This window comes from Diadema setosum, chromosome 7 (genome assembly GCF_964275005.1).
Source record: "Diadema setosum chromosome 7, eeDiaSeto1, whole genome shotgun sequence".
NCBI classification, from domain to species: Eukaryota; Metazoa; Echinodermata; class Echinoidea; order Diadematoida; family Diadematidae; genus Diadema; species Diadema setosum.
In genome coordinates this window covers 1,624,625-1,642,635 of record NC_092691.1, presented here as the reverse complement: position 1 = coordinate 1,642,635, position 18,011 = coordinate 1,624,625, and the positions used below count along the sequence as shown (strand labels likewise).

At 38.2% G+C, this 18,011-nt stretch overlaps 2 protein-coding genes across 4 annotated transcripts in view; one reads left to right on the top strand and one right to left on the bottom strand.

Moving 5' to 3' along the window:
• LOC140230423 (long-chain-fatty-acid--CoA ligase ACSBG2-like) overlaps positions 1 to 4,793 on the top strand; it is a 59,354-nt gene extending 54,561 nt beyond the window's left edge. For all 3 annotated transcript variants that reach the window (XM_072310576.1, XM_072310577.1, XM_072310574.1), the window contains 4 exons: positions 910 to 1,060; positions 2,061 to 2,200; positions 2,563 to 2,800; positions 3,871 to 4,793. In XM_072310576.1, coding sequence (XP_072166677.1) covers positions 910 to 1,060; positions 2,061 to 2,200; positions 2,563 to 2,800; positions 3,871 to 3,965 — 624 coding nt within the window. In that variant the 3' untranslated portion in view covers positions 3,966 to 4,793. The remainder of the gene's footprint in view (positions 1 to 909; positions 1,061 to 2,060; positions 2,201 to 2,562; positions 2,801 to 3,870) is intronic.
• Positions 4,794 to 15,121: 10,328 nt separating this feature from the next.
• The window catches only part of LOC140230553 (probable E3 ubiquitin-protein ligase HERC1), a 72,075-nt gene continuing 69,185 nt past the window's right edge, over positions 15,122 to 18,011 (bottom strand). Inside the window, exons 74-77 of the mRNA XM_072310698.1 lie at positions 17,457 to 17,609; positions 17,038 to 17,171; positions 16,364 to 16,535; positions 15,122 to 15,340 (exon numbers count right to left, since the gene is read on the bottom strand). Coding sequence (XP_072166799.1) covers positions 15,155 to 15,340; positions 16,364 to 16,535; positions 17,038 to 17,171; positions 17,457 to 17,609 — 645 coding nt within the window. The 3' untranslated portion in view covers positions 15,122 to 15,154. The remainder of the gene's footprint in view (positions 15,341 to 16,363; positions 16,536 to 17,037; positions 17,172 to 17,456; positions 17,610 to 18,011) is intronic.

Below are 18,011 nucleotides of genomic sequence, written 5' to 3'. Positions count from 1 at the left end.
ACTGTAACAAATGGGATTTCCTTTCCTTTGACATGCCGTGGTGGCTTTATTCTTGAGGTAAGACAGCTAGGATTTGGTCAGGACATCACTTAACCCATTATTTGACCATTTATCTAAAAAAATCATTTTCACCAAAATTTCAGCCCCAGCGACGATATATTGTGCAATTATTGTAGTAATACAATCAACTGGGCATGGCAAAAACGGTAGCAATAACAAAGTGACGATATTTTAACCTAGTTTGATATATGGACTGTGAAGAGGAAGATTGAGTCTACCGTTAATACCGGTATTGATTAATGAAGATGTTACAATATTAACGAATATTACTGCAGCCACAGATCTATATCAATGTCATTGCTATAGCTGATGCTACATTATTGTAAGCTTTACTCATCTTACATGAAAGGCACAGTATCATAATTTGCTATTGTTGCTTTTTTGGTTTAATTCATGTTTTTTCTGCCTTGTCCAGTTTTGTAATCATAAATGTATAGGAAGATGTAATGCAGCTGACATCAAGTAATTATTAGTATCGGTTATTTTACTTCTGCTACTGCATGTAGTTCAAGTTCAAGTTCAAGTTTATTTCCACAAATTCAGTTAAAAAAAACATACAGAGAGACAGTCAATCAAAATATACATATACAAACCAAAATTATTTCAGGTAAGTACATAGTCATAATTAAAAAGTGTGTGATGGAGATTGACATAACAATTTGAGTAAATGGTGGTGGAAATCAGCAGTAGGCCTTTGCTGGTACTAGTATTACTGGTATTATTTGTCATTGGTTATCAGTTATCGGTAATAGTCATTCTAGGTTGTAGAATTACCACTAGCATTGTCTGCAGCCTTGTTTCAAACATCATCATATTTGTTATCGTTTCCATGGTGACCGTGATGTAAAGGTGTGTTACAGAGGACGCCACATCTTCATGGGATACCTTAACATGGAGGAGAAGACGAGAGAGGCCATCGATGAGGACGGCTGGCTGCACTCGGGAGACTTGGGTTACATCGACGAAGACAACTTCCTCTTCATCACTGGCAGGATTAAGGGTGGGTAGACAGGTTGGGTGTGGTGGCAGGATCAATGGTGGGTAGATGAGTTGGGTGTGGTGGCGGGATCAAGGGTGGGTAGATGAGTTGGGTGTGGTGGCGGGATCAAGGGTGGGTAGACATGTTAGGTGTGGTGGCAGGATCAAGGGTAGGATAGGAAGATGGTTTGGGCGTGGTGACATGATCAAGTGTGGGTAGGTTTGATTGGGAGGATCTCAGTTAGGACAACAAGTTGAGTGATGGTAGTATCAATGGTGGGTAGACAGGTTAGGTGTTGTGGCAGGATCAAGGTTCAATAGGTCATTGTGTTGGGTGCAGTTCCCAGTTCCGTGGGTTTTTAGGAGTGTAGGAAGATATTTGCAGGAGATGACCAAACTTGGACTCAAAGTTGACTAGCCTCACCTGAGGAATCTTCTGATTTCATTACCTGGAGCTGCTTAATTCTTAGTTATTTATAGATAGCTCTTCATTTTCTTTTTTAATTTTTGATCAAGGTTTAATAGGTCATTGTGTTGGGTGCAGTTCCCAGTTCCGTGGGTTTTTAGAGTGTAGGAAGATATTTGCAGGAGATGACCAAACTTGGACTCAAAGTTGACTAGCCTCACCTGAGGAATCTTCTGATTTCATTACCTGGAGCTGCTTAATTCTTAGTTATTTATTGATAGCTCTTCATTTTCTTTTTGATTCATTAATATTCATTTACCTACATATCAAATGTGAAAGTTTTGTAAATCTATACTTTCAGTCAGGAAATATGTCAGATCATACATGAACATTGAAAGTGGATGTTTTCTGATTGTTGGAAAATTCTGTAGGTTAGCAAAAGCAGTCATTCCAAATATGAATTCTGTTCAAGTCATCCATTTCTATTTTTTTGGTGTTTGTGTATGTATATGTATATATGTTTATGTGTCTTTGTATATGTTTGTATGTATGTGTGCAGAGTAGCATGCCAACTTAGTGAAACTGAGATTTGTTTCATCTTGATATCCCTCCCCAGAGCTAATCATCACAGCGGGAGGAGAAAACATCCCCCCGGTACCCATAGAGGATATGATCAAAAAGGAGACGCCCATCATCAGTAACTGTATGCTGATCGGAGACAAGCGGAAATTCCTCTCCATGCTCATCACACTCAAGGTACCGATTCTATTCCCATCCTTACCCTTTATTCTCTACTGCCATTCCCCTTCCCCTCTCCCCTACTCCCCCCTACTTATCTCGACCTATCCCTGCTGCCTCAATGATTAGCACCAGGCCACTCATCCCACCCTCTTCATATTTACGTGCATTTATTCGGAGTTCTCATTTGCCAACCTTCAATGCCTCTGGCAAAAAGGTTCGGTTATTTAGAACCAGTTTCCATGGTGATGAATGGTTATGACATCACACTTTGCTACTTTGTTAAAGCTGAATTGTGTAAATTGATTGAAATCCGTAGAACTGGTAGAAATTTCACCCGTCGGTGTGTGCAAATCCTCTGTGATTGTTTGTTCCTACAGGTGACGGCGGACGAAGCCGGTGTGCCGTCAAACGATCTGAATTCTGAGGCTCTAGCCATCACGACAGCAATCGGGAGCAAAGCTAGGACGGTGGAGGAGGCCAAGAAGGACGATCTGGTCAAGCAAGAGATCCAGCGGGGTGTTGACGAGTACAACAAGTCGGCCACGTCGCGAGCGCAGCGGGTCAACAAGTGGACCATCTTGGACGGTGACTTCTCAGTAGCAGGGGGAGAGCTGGGTGAGTTTTGATAGTCTCTGATTCAGTCCTTGTGTTTCTCCATCTTGCTACAGACCAGGCTGCACACCCCCTGTGTCATGTAACTTCAATCTTCACTCTGTCCTGAGCTCCTGAGATTACTGAAAAACCAGAAACAATTGCTGCACAAAACTTAATTTTTGTGAATTTTGCGAATCACTGTTGGATTGCGTATTTAACACCATGCAAAAAATTCGCCATGCGCTAGGGTAATAGTCCCTGATCTCCTCTTTCATGAAAATATATTTATGACAGCTTATACGGTACAAGTGTATTAGTGTTGGCAACTGTGTTCTAGGCATGATCTCAGTATGTATTGTGTGATATCAAATCCGAATTTTGCTTAGCAGCTGTAAAAGCTGTGTTTTACAGCTCTTTCAAAACTGATGTATGTCCTGGCTGCTATAACGTGTGCTTGTCAAAGGTGGAGTCTTACCTGGAATTCTCTCGGATGATTCAAGTGTATTGTTGGTGCACTACTAAAGGCGCGGTCAGACTGGCAAAAGATTGAGAAGTTTAACATCGTGAAGTCTTTGCGATCTTTTCTCATGCGGTCACACTGGCAGTCAAACTTGGATCAAGCAGTTTGGGTCATTGGTAAAGGCGCACAAAGAAGTTAGAACGCGCCATCCCATGGCTAGTGATTGTGACGTAACAATGCACATCTGTACATGACAATGGCTTCGCGCTTCGGAGACACCGCCTGCAAACTGATCGAGAAGTTTGACGGGGGTGAGGGAAATATCCCTAGTTGGAGTGGGAAGTTTTGCGAGAAGTTTTGCAAGAAGTTTTGTGGGAAATTTGCAGTCACACTGGCAAAACTTCGAGATCTTAAAGATCTTGAACTTAATCTTCTCGATCTTTTGCCAGTCTGACCACGCCTTAAAGGTGTCTTTCCAGCAACTTTGATGATAATATGTTGTAAACTCTGTCTTAGCATCATGATGCAAGAAACTGTCCTGATGCTTCTTGATTGATTTTTAGTTCGTTGACCTCTTGACTGATTTTTGGTTCATTGACCTCTCTCTCATTCCTCTCCTCTGTCATCCCAGGGCCGACGCTGAAACTAAAGAGACCCATTGTCAACAAGATGTACAAAGCCCAGATTGATGGTCTCTATGAGAATGCTGAAACACCGAGGGAATAACCCAGACCTGTCTGATAAAGGAAACTACCCTAGTCCTCGTCTTAAGACCTTTCAATTATTTCTGTAAATAATTTGTACCATAAATGTTAAACCAGATGACATATATATATTTTGATGCTATAAATAGTATATACAGATGCTTGGCAGATTATTTGCATCAATTTGTGTTGTTGTTGAAAAATAAGAGTTAATTTTTCATCCAGTCCACAATTTGAGAGAGTGTTGGAATAGTTGTAGGTTGTTTATTTGGTCATTTAGCATTTTGAAAGAAATTTTCAAGGTGTAAGGGCTGTTTGTATATGTATGGTAGGTGTGTTGTGTAATACCATGGGTGGACAGTTGTAAATACATGAAAACGATGAAACCAATCATCTTCAGTGAAGCACTTAGTTGATGATGAGACTCTCGTGGAAGGAAATACTTCCTTCCACATCAAAGCAAAACATTTTGCTTTGATATCTTAAGCAAGTTCTGTCGTGCGAGTGATTCTACAGTTGTAGCTCTTGATCAAACTCTTTTATCTATTCTAATGAAATTACCATGTAATGAAAAAAAAAAAAAACACATACAGGAATGCATAAACATGATGCACTGAAAAAAAAAAAAAAAATCAGAATTTGATGGAGTTCAGTGTGTTTATTGCATTTGTGTCTTACATCAGCCGTGTTCTGAGAACGTTTGCCACCTTCTCTTCTACAATGGATATGAGGGAAAGAAAAAGAAGAAGAAGAAGAAAAAGGAAGTGAAATATCCTTGGATATTGATATTCAAGATTTGAAAGGCACTCGTTGATATGAAATTTTTTGGTGATGCATGTGTATACAGAATTCAATTTCAATCCAGAAGTCAACTAATTCTTAGTGCTGCGTCATACAAGGATGATATACGTTGTATGCTTTCTTCAATAGGGAGCTTTAGATTTTCGCGACAGGGACTTTCAGAGGGGAAAAAAACCTGTTCTGAGCATGCGCAAAATCGCTTATCAAACTTATAGCTTGCGTCGTCTGAGTTTTTACTATACCTTCTGGGCTAATTTTACGTCCGCTCAATTCACGATGTAGAGAACTACTTCATGCACTGATCATATGGGGGCGCCATTTTATTTTTTCATAGGTTGCGTCTCAGCGTAATCTAAAGCTACTTTTCAAACATGACGCAGGGAAGAGGAGAACGTCCAGCTCAAGCGTCGTCTCAAACGTCCCAGCAGCAAATCTAAAGCTCCCTAATGATCAATACAGACGCGTGTTTAGTATGTTCTGCAGGGAGAGCCAACAATGAAAATCATTTCTTACCATATATTTTTATATACTTTAATTTGTTCTCACAAGTCCATTATGTGATGTGACCAGTGGGCATTCTGGGTCCTGGGAGTATTAGTTGTACTCATATTCATTTTTTTCTTTTCTTTTTGAAAATTGATCGTTCATTGATTTGTCTGTCAAATGTTAAATTCCATCAGAATATCCATAGACTTAGGGTGCGTTCAAGTGCTCTCTGAAAGCCAAGTGTACCGTACTGTACTTGCACCAGAGGAGCGCTCAAATGCGCCTGAAGTGTACCGTACTGTGCTGAACCGAGCCAAAAGTGGACCACTTCTTAATGTGCTCCAAAAGCGTACCAAAAGTTTGCATGTGAGAATGCGCGTAACATGCACATACATCATAATGCGAAGAGTTAATTCGCTTTGTTAGGACCAGCTGTAAGTGCCAGGTGACTGACCCTTTTGCTACAAAATGCGTGACCCCCTCTGCAAATAGTTCATGAGGTACACTTTCTCATCACAGCGCAGTACAGTACGCTTTGTTTCAGTTCGCTTTAGAGCGCTCGAACGTACCCTTAGTATCAGACTTTGAGAGGAATTCCCTAGTCAGATATTGAAATCAGAAGTCCAGATGAGATGCATAACTAGTACTATGTGTTCACCATTCACATATTTGACAAAAGGACTGCTTAAAGTAGCACCATCATCTTTGCTGCAATAATGTGTTTGCAACAGGTATTGAATGGTTGAGATTTGGACAAGACATAAATGCCAGAGATCAAAAGTGATGATACATTAATATGTATAATTTTACTTTATTCTTCAGTTAGTAGCTTGCAAATGCATGAAATAATTTCTTTCAGGTCAGGTCAATTTCTGAAATAATGCTGAAAACTGTTATACTAAAAGTTTTACTTTTGTCATTGTACTCCTGTTTAGGGACGATAACGATACAGTTGTCTTATTAGATTGTGAACTTTGGAGGTCAAGTCAAGATGTGAATTTTCATTGTTTGAGCAATTACATCTAGTGTGTAGGTATTTTAAGAATTTTGATCCACATTGGTTCTTTGATAGGATAGTGCATGGTTATAAACTGGATTGGTTTGGGACAGTTAGGGGCTAGGTTCAGACACCTTTGGGAAGCTTGGGTATGAAACAGCTAAGTGAACAGAAGCAAGATCAGTTGGTAATAATCATACTGCAAATTATGTTTTGCTTTGTTTTCTTTTGCCTTTTGTGGTAGTTTGAGTGAGGAATTGTGTTGATTAATGGTAGTATGCAATACTGGTATTCTGCCAAGATGGAACTTAATCTCGGCACTTTGAAAATGTCAGTGCTGTCATGAATGTTTGGATTATGGCGAAAAAACTATTGATGTTAGACGTTTTTCATGTTATGCCAAAGAAACTTGTGCTGTCATAGATCAATACTCTTGCTTTGTATTTATTTATTATTATTGGGAAATCATATGTTTTTCTTTTGCGTTTGTTAATTTGTTTGATCATGGGATCAATCATGCCTAAAAAGATACCACATTATTTGTTGTGATATTTATGAATTTTGCATTTCTCACGATGGGCCATTTCAATACTAATATGTTGTAAATAATCAAATGTATATTTTGTTTGTTGTGCACTAATGAGTGATTTGAAAGAGGGTATGATTATAACACAACCCTTTTTCCGTTAACTCAAAGTCAAAGCCAGACCTATGACATTGCACAAAAGTAATTGTTGACCATACTACAGCATGTTAGCAATGAAAGTTATAGCAAGAAAGCAATGGATTAGATTTGCTGTGAATTTGATAAGTTATATTTATTTATTTACTTTAATAGATTTCGATTCAAAACAATTGCATGAGATGGCTCAAAGCTCATTTGCATGAAGTCATGATTTCAAGAGATTTTGGTGCATTTTTTTTGTATTTCTGTTGATTGTTGCTTTTTGTTGATTGTGCAAAGACATCAAATTCAGTCTTATGTGTCTGTGAGATTCTATCCTGTTCTTAGACATGGTTTTAACTACACTGTAGTTTCACAAATCCACAAGAAGCATTCTTATTCCCATCCAAGGGTTCATCTTTCCTCTTCATCAGTTAAAAAAGAAGAAGAATTGCTGAGGTTAGATTAGAAAGACAGGTTGAAATTAGCCAATGAAATTATACCCATTGATTATGCGTATAAAACATTGTTTATGTCATATGACTCTATTTTTTTTTTTTTTTTTTTTTTTTTTTAGTTGGGGACCTGTAACAGAAATGTGCAAGTGGTTAAGATGGGGGTGTCTTCAATGGCAATTGTTGATGAGTTAGGCAGTGGAATCCAACAGTTGTATATGTTTTTTGCATTCTTGTATTGGGCTAGTAACTAGGCATGTTGCCAATTTTTTTACTTTTTGTCTGTTTGTGAAAATATTGGAAAATGACATTTACCTGCTACATGATGGTCCATTCAGGTAATACTTTTCAAGACAAGAAATTCTGAAAACTGGTAGGAGGTTCCGAGATTTTCATGATGGAGTTCTTATTGCTGTGATGTTCAGCATGGAAGGTTGTTTTATCCCTTATGAGCACACTTATTGAGAGAAAAAAAAAAGAAGAAGCTGTAATAGCTTCAGTTTCTGTACATGAATTTGGGTATAAGTTTGGTTTTGAAATGCTGCAATAGACCTTTCTCTGACAAGAGGCAATAGACAAATTATGGATGTCTCTGGCCATAGCTGGTTGCAATGACAATTATTGGTTTTTCTATTTCATTTACTTTCTTGGATTATTTTTGTATAGCTGGAGATTGTCTTGCCTGACTGAAGCGTTGATATATGTAGGTTGGGCAACCCTCTACCAACGTTATCATGTTGTCATGGATATTGAGCGTTAAAAAAGTGTGCATATGATTTGAATACATTAGTGGGCTGCTCTGTAGCTGTGGCTGCTATGCAGTTATAAATGTATTGAAGGCCCGACCATATTGAATATATGTGTAAGTCGAATGTGTAGAGAGTTAATTACTCTGTCCTGCACATAATGTCTATCAATAAAAGAATTTGCAATGAATTCACTCCACACGCCTGTTACTTTTTGCATGATACAGTTTCCTATTTTCATCATTTGTATACCTGCTGTACCTCGGCACATCTTTTGTTTCAGAATTCTTTGATAGTTGTTGAGAGATTTTATTTCTCACGATATACGGGATGACCACTCTTTACAGAGGGGTAATGCAGCCTTCAGTTGCAGCACCAGTACCGCGTTGTATATAATTCTGAGAAATCTGGACTGTTTTTGTTAGATTCCAGACAATGCTGTAGCAGGGAAGTGCTACAGGTAGTTGACGGCTGGAAACACTGCGACAGACAACTAACAAATACGCTCACCAAAGTATGAAAAAAGAAAGAAAAAAAAACATCATAATAACTGAGATAGTGGACGGAATTCAAAAGAAAATCTCTAATTTGAGATGTTGTTGATTCATATTGCCAGATATTCTATTAACTGAATGGAATCTTTACAAGTCAGCCAATTGTAACAGGGTTGTTTTTTATTTCAATTGAGAAAATATTGAATTTACAAGTATGTCTCGGTGCTTCATGTTTTGGGTACATTTTAATCACTTCATAGAGTTGGGTCTTGTGTACAATTATTTTGAAGTACTGGTAAGTGCAAATCATTTTCAAAATGCATGTATGCGCTTCAGAAATGAAAAGCTTGAGAATTCCCCATTTGATATCTGGAAATGATTTTCATAGTTTTGATCAAGATATGTCTTCTGCAAAGCTGTGTCTGATACAAACTTGTTTGATACCTCAATATGATAAATGATGTGACAAGAGAAGAAACGGCAACATTCACACATGCTGGTGTCTCTTCTTCAAGCTAGTTTAGTGAATGCTTCTGTATACCCCATGAAGAACTGTTGTAGATGTGACCAAAAACTAGAAGTGTAAACGGAATGACCAATAGATTGTTGCTGTATTGCACAATAGAATACATTCCTATTCTAGCTTGTGAATTTTTTTGCTATAAGAATGGACAATTTGTCCCTTTATCAGGACATAGTGTGTGCTTAAGTTAGCTCCTCATAAACCACATGTTGTGACACAGTCAATCAACAAGCAGCAAGTTCGTATGCAGAGGACGGAAATTCTGTAAACTGGAGGTGATTACCGATAGTCTCACCAATTAAATGTGTCATTTTAGCTTGATAAGATCACAAAATGTGTGTGTTTAATTCCTTGTGGTGCCTATCCTTACATTGTACATAGTGTGTGTCTGAGTTTAATTATGTGAAAACGAAGTCAGATTGTAGGACAAATAAGTTCCATAAATGTAATACCTCGTAATCTGACTTAATTCTCACCTGGACTGTGCTTATGTCACTGTGTTCTATGCAAGTAATTTTAGTGGATGATTTGTGTAATGGTACCCTTTCTTGTCCAAATGATATGAAATCTTTGTCAACCAATGAGAATTTTGGGTTGAAATTTGCTCTAATGTTCCTAACTCTGCTCTTGATGTCAACATCTTTATTGTCTGCACATTAAAGTGAAAAAAAAAAAGATGATATGCAGTGGGTGAACTAGAACTTTCTTGTAACTTCCTGAAAAAATATTTTAAAGATAAACTGGTGAGTGGTCTTTTGTAGTGGTCAGTCTTGTGATGGACATCTGTGATGAGAGTTTAAAGGACTCTTGGTGTAATGTGTAACCACTTGTATTATTATTCTTGGTCAAAGGGACAAAGAGGGTATCGTTTGAATGCATGTAATGAAATTCATGTATGTCAGCAGTAAATTTGTATGTTGGTGCGAAACTTCTTTGGTTCTGCTCATGCTGGAGTCAAACACTGCATTAATTTGGAGCATGACTTTCATAGAGGGTAATTGATCTAAGATAAGATTTTTTATGTGAATAGGGCAGCACCTACACTATTTTGAATCAACCTTGTGGTAATATCTCAGCACCCCCCCCCCCCCCCTTTTGTCTTTTTTTTTTTTGGGGGGGGGGGGGCATATATACAATTGTAGCAACTCCATTTATATTTCTCACCAGTGCAGTGAGTAATTACTGAGAAAAATAGGGCAAGTGATTGTTAGGCATTTATTACAGTCAAGATGTTTTATGCTATGCATGTCCAAATGCACTGACACACACACGCACATTAACATTTCCTGTTGTATACTAAAGTGTGTCATGTATGTTGCGATAATCAGGAACCTTGCACGAAATTGCGCACTTCGCAAAAGCAATTTATCTTATACCTCCCATCGATGTCTTGTGCAAGGAATGTTATGATACTGTATGCCAGCAGATTTACCATTTCTGAGGTTGAAGCCAAAAATGATATGAATATGACAAATCCAAGCAGATTCTAATGCCAACCTAATCATCCTGACCTCCTGTACCCTACCAGTAAATTGACCAGGAGGAATATGCCATACGTGTACAATTGTACTTATAGAAGATAAATCATTGGTTAATAAGTACATGTATATGAGATAGTGGTATTGTGTATTGAGTGTGACAAAATGCATTTTGTCTCATGGCAGTGTGTTGGTATTCAAATGTATGAGCCATTATTTAAAGGCAAGTAACGGTAGCCAGCCTGAAGTAATACCACACTGAATTATTAAAATGGATCAAATGGAAAATTATTTTCTAATTTAAAAGGAATAATTCTTCTATACAGCTATCACAAGATTGATTCAGTTTTCAGTTGTAGGCACTCGACTATTGTTCTTGAATTGTACTGTTTTTCTACTGTCATTCATCAATCTAAACCTAAATGTTTCATGTCACCACAAAGTTGGCCTGTATATGTACAATGTTTACTGCACTTCCATTATAGGCGACTTTCTGAACACTTTGCATTCATGTGTGATGTTTGATTGCAATACCTGATGTATAATAGGTCATTGTTGCTTATTACATATGATATTAATAGAAATATATGTAAATATATAATGCTATACATGAAGGAAATAAATGGTGACCAATGTTACATAGTTTGACGTACAGCTGTATACTTTACTTTATTGAGCCAGTGTTCTTTGCTGTGTTGTGTGCTGTTGATGTGAATGTCAAACAATCTCTCCCTAATGTACATACACACACACACACACACACACACACACACACACACACACACACACACACACGTTTTTGCCGGCATTTGTTTGCTCGTCTGTATGTGAAATAGCTCACAAAGTTGGGAATGAATTTGGATGAAACTTACAGCAAAAATTGATAATGGCACGAGGAACAGATGATTAGGTTTTACTGCTGATTTGGGAATTTTCATCAAGTTTTGAAGGATTTTTTAATCTTTTGGAAAACAGGGTCAATGAACTTGGAAGTTCCAGCTGCGCATATTTGAGATTTGTATATGCACATTAAGTGCAAGCTCTGCTCAGGGCGCTGCGTAGCAGGAAGCTTATGAAGTAAACACAAGGCTTTTTTTTTTGGGGGGGGGGCATGCGTGTATGGATGGAAATCATAGATGTATTATACTCTACTGTGGAAATTAGTTTCTTGGCAGGGGTCTAAGCTCTCTGAGTGCTTTTCTAGTTAACATTACTATCATCATCATCATCATCACCATCATACTTATGATGATCATCATGATGATGATCATTATCTATACATGGATAACTTAATAACCAAGAATTTCAACCAGTTTCAATGCCGAAGTGATGCATAACCCAGGTGGGGGAGGTTACCATATTGTACAGTAAATATTGTAAGAGGGGTATGGCACCTGCACCAATACAAACAAAGTGCTGTACGGGATGATGTCATAGGGATAAAATTTGTTCACAGGTCAAACAAATACTTCTTGCACACTTCACTGAATCAATGAAAGTGAATCTTACCATGGAGTGACCTATGCAACACATATAAACAAAAAGTTCTGAAGATATGATCACACAAAAACACGCATATACATGTGATATATGTCTGTCATAGCATTTTATATTTTCATGTTTCTTCTCAGTATTTCAAGAGAGAGAAGAACTAGCAAGTGAATATTACATGAGTATCACAGTGAAATAGTTTGCAAACAATATCAAAATGTCTGAATTACATTTTAACATCTCAAACATGACATGCATTTTTTGGCTGTGAATAAAATAAATGCATTATGCAAGTCATCTTTTACTAATGCTCTTTTAAGACAAGCAAAAATACAAATAAAAAAGAAATATGGCAAAAACAAAATCCCTGCAATGTTCACCTTGTCTGATTTCACAGAACAACATCACTCAATGTGATTCATGCATAAAGTATACCACATTAATTATGATTCAATTGCACCACAAAGCATAATACAGTTATCACTCAAGCTACATTGTAGCTGCATTTTAAACATAGCAAACATTGGTCATGCTCAGTCTTAGGTCCATCAAACTTGTACATAAAATGAGAATATATTACTTTATCTCGCTAAAATAATTTCTTTTTTTTTTCAATCAGAAACCACACACTAACACATGCAAATAAAGTGGAAATCAAGTAGAAATAAATTCTTAAAATGATGATTCCAAGATAGGTTATTCATTATTTTGTTTAAAACTTAATCAAGTTTTGTAAATTTGTAGAATAACATACCTCTTGGCATACAATCTCAGTACACACGCAGTTCTACATTAAATATACATTAGTAAGTTTGTCAGTGTTTTCACACATTCTTGTGAATTTCAAGAAAATTTCAGCTGTGGTGAAAATTATCTTCTGCTCTGTCCTTCAAGAAGTATGTTCTTCACATTTTGCCATCAGAAACAATTAGACAATGCCAAGGAAGGACATTCATTCTACAACACTGTTCTTTGCATCTCTCAATAATTGCAAAGAATCACTGAAAATATGCTTCAAGGTACTTCAGACAGCTCAAAGAGAAAATCAGGAAAGGAACATGTCAGTGTCAAGACTAGCTGATCAGTTAAAAAAAAAAGAAAAGTTGCATATTTATGCAGTTGAGGACTTTGGCAACATTGAAGCGAAATTCCAAAGCAATCCTGAATTTGATACACCAGTTTTCTCGTCTACAATGTACCTTGATTCGTTTCGTTACCCGTGGGTCTCTTACAATGATTGAAAACTGATTCAAGTATAACACTGTTACCGAGTAACTCAATGTGGTCGTATTCTTTCCACTGTTCCAGTCATATCACCAAATTTCTGTTCATTTGAAAAGACTGCAGTGTAATGTAATGCTGTTCTTAAAATACTTTTCATCCCTGCATGAAATAAATAGAGACAAGTGTCAGATTCATATACATATATAGCACCTCTGACACTGCTATAACACTTGCCAATAGGCCACTTTATTAACATATTCAAATTTGTGGAGACATTTCCTCAAACCTATCAATAAGCTATTTCATCCAAATTCAATGTATTTCAATACTCGGAATCCAGCCTGCTCACATTACTTGTTGCTATGTAAGGCAAGCCTTGGGCAAGCTGTGTGGTTGTTGGAAGCAACCATTCTTTTACAGTACTGCATAAAATTTGAATGAGTTAGTAAAGTGGTCTATTCCTTAGTAAAACAGAATGTATCATTTTAAAATACTTTCCACACAAATTCCTCCTGTGCACTGAACAAACACACCTGTTCCATTGGTCCAATGAAAGACAAAATTCACCTGTCTTCCTAAACAAATTCTAACTGTTCTCTACCAGTTTCCTATCAGGTGATCACAAGTTTACTTCTTCATAAACTTGATGTCCCGGCTGGTGCCAAGCACAAAGAGATAAACTGACCAGCAAATACTGCACACATTGTCACACTGCCATTACCAGCATTATAGTTGCTTTCAGTACGTCATCTCTTAAGCCAACACAGAGTGCCTTTGTCATAGATGAAAACTCCATCCAGTTTGCTTTGAACATCTTGTGTAGACTCTGAGTGGTGGGCCATCACAGAGTCCTGGATGCTACATCAAGATGATGTTATGATTTCGCCTGAAATTTTGCCCGATGCTGCAAGCTAACATTGACACATTTACTTCATAAATCTCTGTGTCACACACGAGTGGTTACCTCTGCAAGCCTTCGGGTAAACATACATACTCTTAAATAGCTACTGTTTGAATAGTTTAACATATCATATGTATTGTTTTCATACATTTATACTATACCTCACACACCCTGCACGTCCATCAGCTCGTATCTTTTCATTTTCATCCAATCCCAATTCTACATCAGACTGGAGACCAAAACTACACAAGTTTTCCATATCATGGCTGTAGGTCCATGAGAGTTTAGCACACAGAATGTCACATTTGCATAGATGCTCTCTGGTCACCATAGCAACAGTGGGTGGTATCCATGTCAGCGGGTCTCTGGTGACCTCAGCTAGTTTCCACGGCAACACTTGATGCAGACAGTCCTGTAAATATTAGCTCACCATTCTGTGTACTCACCTTATACTAGATGACCTGCTGTTCCTCTGGACTTTATAAAATAATGATTCACCCTGATTTTTTTTTTTGTACCCCTGTGCAGTGCGCTTCTCAAGCGCTAACACAGATGACTGTATCACCGAGCAGCGCGACATTGCACATCTTGGCTAATAGTGAATACAACCTTTACAATGTCCAACTGATAATGATATGATAGGACGGTACTGACGTAAAGCAGTGGTCAAAAGGAACACACACAGTAGATCATGCAGTAAACATAACCAAAGCATATCGTGGATGCTGGGTACTGAGTTCATAGAGCCTGCTTAAAGGGGCTCCAAGTCCTGTCCATAATAATGATGATGACATGACAATTCACATAGAAATCAACGGTGCTCCAAAGCTTGAAAGAAAAGAGACATCCTTCCATGAGAGCAAAGTCTTGAAGTGAAAGGTCAGAGACGGCCTGGAGTGGTCATCCACTCTCTGGTCATCCACTCTCTCTGCTGCTGTCTCTTCTGCCTTCTCACATCTCGCCATCCGATAGGTTGGCGGCGTCCGTGTTCCTCGACAGCATGTAGTTGTCCATGTCGATGGAGCGGCAGTTGTGGATGGCGTAGCGCAGCCGCTCCGCCATGACGGCCTGGCAAGAGTAGGGCGGGATGCGGAGCTGGAAGAAACACGTCTGAGCTGTGGGGAGTCCATCAATGGCCTGCTTGGATGTAGAGGGAATAAAAATAGAAAACTACTCCTCAAGAACATGAACCATGGTTGATACTTTTTTCATCTTTCTTTCAGCACAATCTACCCTTGTAAGAGGTGAATATTACATTCACGCAATGCTAGCGATTACTACCTTGCCAAAAATATCAAGAGCAAGTAGAATAAAACACAAACTATCATGAACACATTCATCCTCCTACAAGTTGATGTACAAGTTGACATCCTATCAATCGATTACTAGCTAAGTAAACTCTTCTGTATACCAGGGACTTTGGTCAATGTGTACAAAATTATGAAGATTTCTGTGCCAATAGGCACTCAAAACACACTAAGGGTTACGACAGTTGTTGTTATGGGAAAAAAACAAATACATGGGCTGGGGCCCTACTGAAAAATAATTTGCCCCTGGCAATACCGAGATCAGATCAAGCTTTACTGTAAAACATATCAAACATTATTAATCAAACTTATGCTAATATATAGAGTTCAGGCTGCACGCTCTCTCTTGACGATGGGCTAAGGTGACAATCAAATATTACGAACGTTAAAGCTTTTGCTTCTGTTCCGTGAAACCTGTGTTTTGTAGAGTTTATTATATATGTATAAGTGGAAAAGTTCTTTGTGCAACTTTTCCACTAATAAATAATATTCATTTCTGGTCAGTATTTCTGTTTGCGTTAATTATATATGAACGGGAGTGCCGATAGTGATTTGAAATTCAGGCTTTCAGGTGGTACTGTAATACACAATATTTTCGCGGCATGAAATTTTTGCAAATGGGGAGTCGACAGCCTTATTCGCAGCATGAATTTTTTTGCGAGTTGCCCCTAACATCCAATACATATAGTGTAGACAATATATTTAGCATGCATTTTAATTTTGCGACACTCGGCTCTTGCGAAATTTGCGAAATTAAAATGCACGCAAACATTCCTGGTTTTACAGTAATTCATTCAATTTTCAGTCATACTGGCTGGACTATCAAATATAAGCAACTAAAGAGCGCCCTCACCCTGTCGACCTTCATGATCTGGAAGCGCTGCGAGATGTCAGCAATGTTGGCGGGGAGACGGGAGCGACCAGAGACAAACCTCATGAAAAGGACCCTGTCCTCGTTGGTAAACTGTTCCAAGGTCTGCCATAGCCACTGGACCAACATGTGATGCTCATCGATCTCACGGTATCTACCAGATTCAATCAAACCATTCATTTACTTCAGTCATCATATAAAGCTGCACTGACTTGTCATAATATGGTACTTTTATTGACTCAAATTACTATCAAAAAGATTTTTTGACTCTTGTCACTTTATAATGTAGTGAAGATGATGTCACCAACTCTTTATCTACATAAAGTCAAATAAATCCTCATCATAAAGTAGAAGGTGACATTCCAAAGCACTTTTTTCAAGTCTTTGGAGGTAATGCTCAAAAGTAGATCTACTGCATAAATCTTTATATTTGATTAAATATACTTTGAACAATTTATAAATATATTAACCATTTCAGTGTTAAACAAACAATAATTATTCACAGTTAGGAAGCAATGCAAACCCTAAGTTCTATGTTGTCTGCTTGACAGTATGTTCTGCAAGCAACAGACACTCTGCATCTACACGTACCTTTAGTTACTGATTTTGGCGGTAAATAATTGTTATTGAGGAGGAAAATGGTGGAGTTGACTGACCTTACGACCCTCTTGAGTATGTCGACTGAGATGTCTGGCATGCCACACACCATCTGTTCCAGCTGGCGATAGGTGAGGAGGGAGAGGAGAGGGATGGCTATAATCCAAGACATGCCTTCCCTCACTGCAGCAACCTGTTAACACAGAACACAAGACGATCATTGAGGTCTGCATCATACATCCACTCATTGTGACTGTTAAATGAATCCTGGCAGTACCACATACTTTGACTTTACTCAAGTTCAAAGTTGTGTTGACAATGACACTTCAGATTAACTAATGAATTTCTGGTGTGACTTTCATAAAGAGCAAGGTGAAATCCTGGTAGAGTCATCAAACACACACAAAACTCAGTTGATTTTTGCAATAATCATCAGAAATGAAGCAAGAATATCGAAGAAGAAGGAGGAGGTAAGTACCTGTCTATCAAACTCATGAAGTCTGTAGGCCAGCGCTCTTTCTACATACTCCTTTCTGTTGCTGAAGGTCAGTGGGATGCTCCAGCCACCGGGGACGATGGGCACAAAACGGCCATCGGCACTCTGACCCTCAAAACTCTCCAGAGGTATCACCTGGGTGAGAGATATAGGAGAGAGAAAACAGAGAGTAAGAGATATTGGATATGTACAGAAATAAGAAAAGAAAGAGTGAGTGAGATAGAGAGGAAGTCTGAGATGTAGGTGTGGGTATGGTGCAAAAACAAAAGGTAGGTTCCACAAGCCAAATGAGCTCAGATGCACACTTTTACTTTGAAAGGAATTGTCCATGTCTTCCCTAGATTGACATGAATAAGGCACTATTAATTTGGTTTCATTTCCAAGGATCTTCAGGAAATTGTGCACTCTGTAAGTGTCACTTTCAGGTCAAACTAAATATCTGACAAAGTTCAGCATCCAGCCCCTTCCAGCCTTCTTGAATTCAAAGACTGAGGTCCCCAGTGATGCTTACAGCTTCTGTCTGAACCCTCTAAGCTA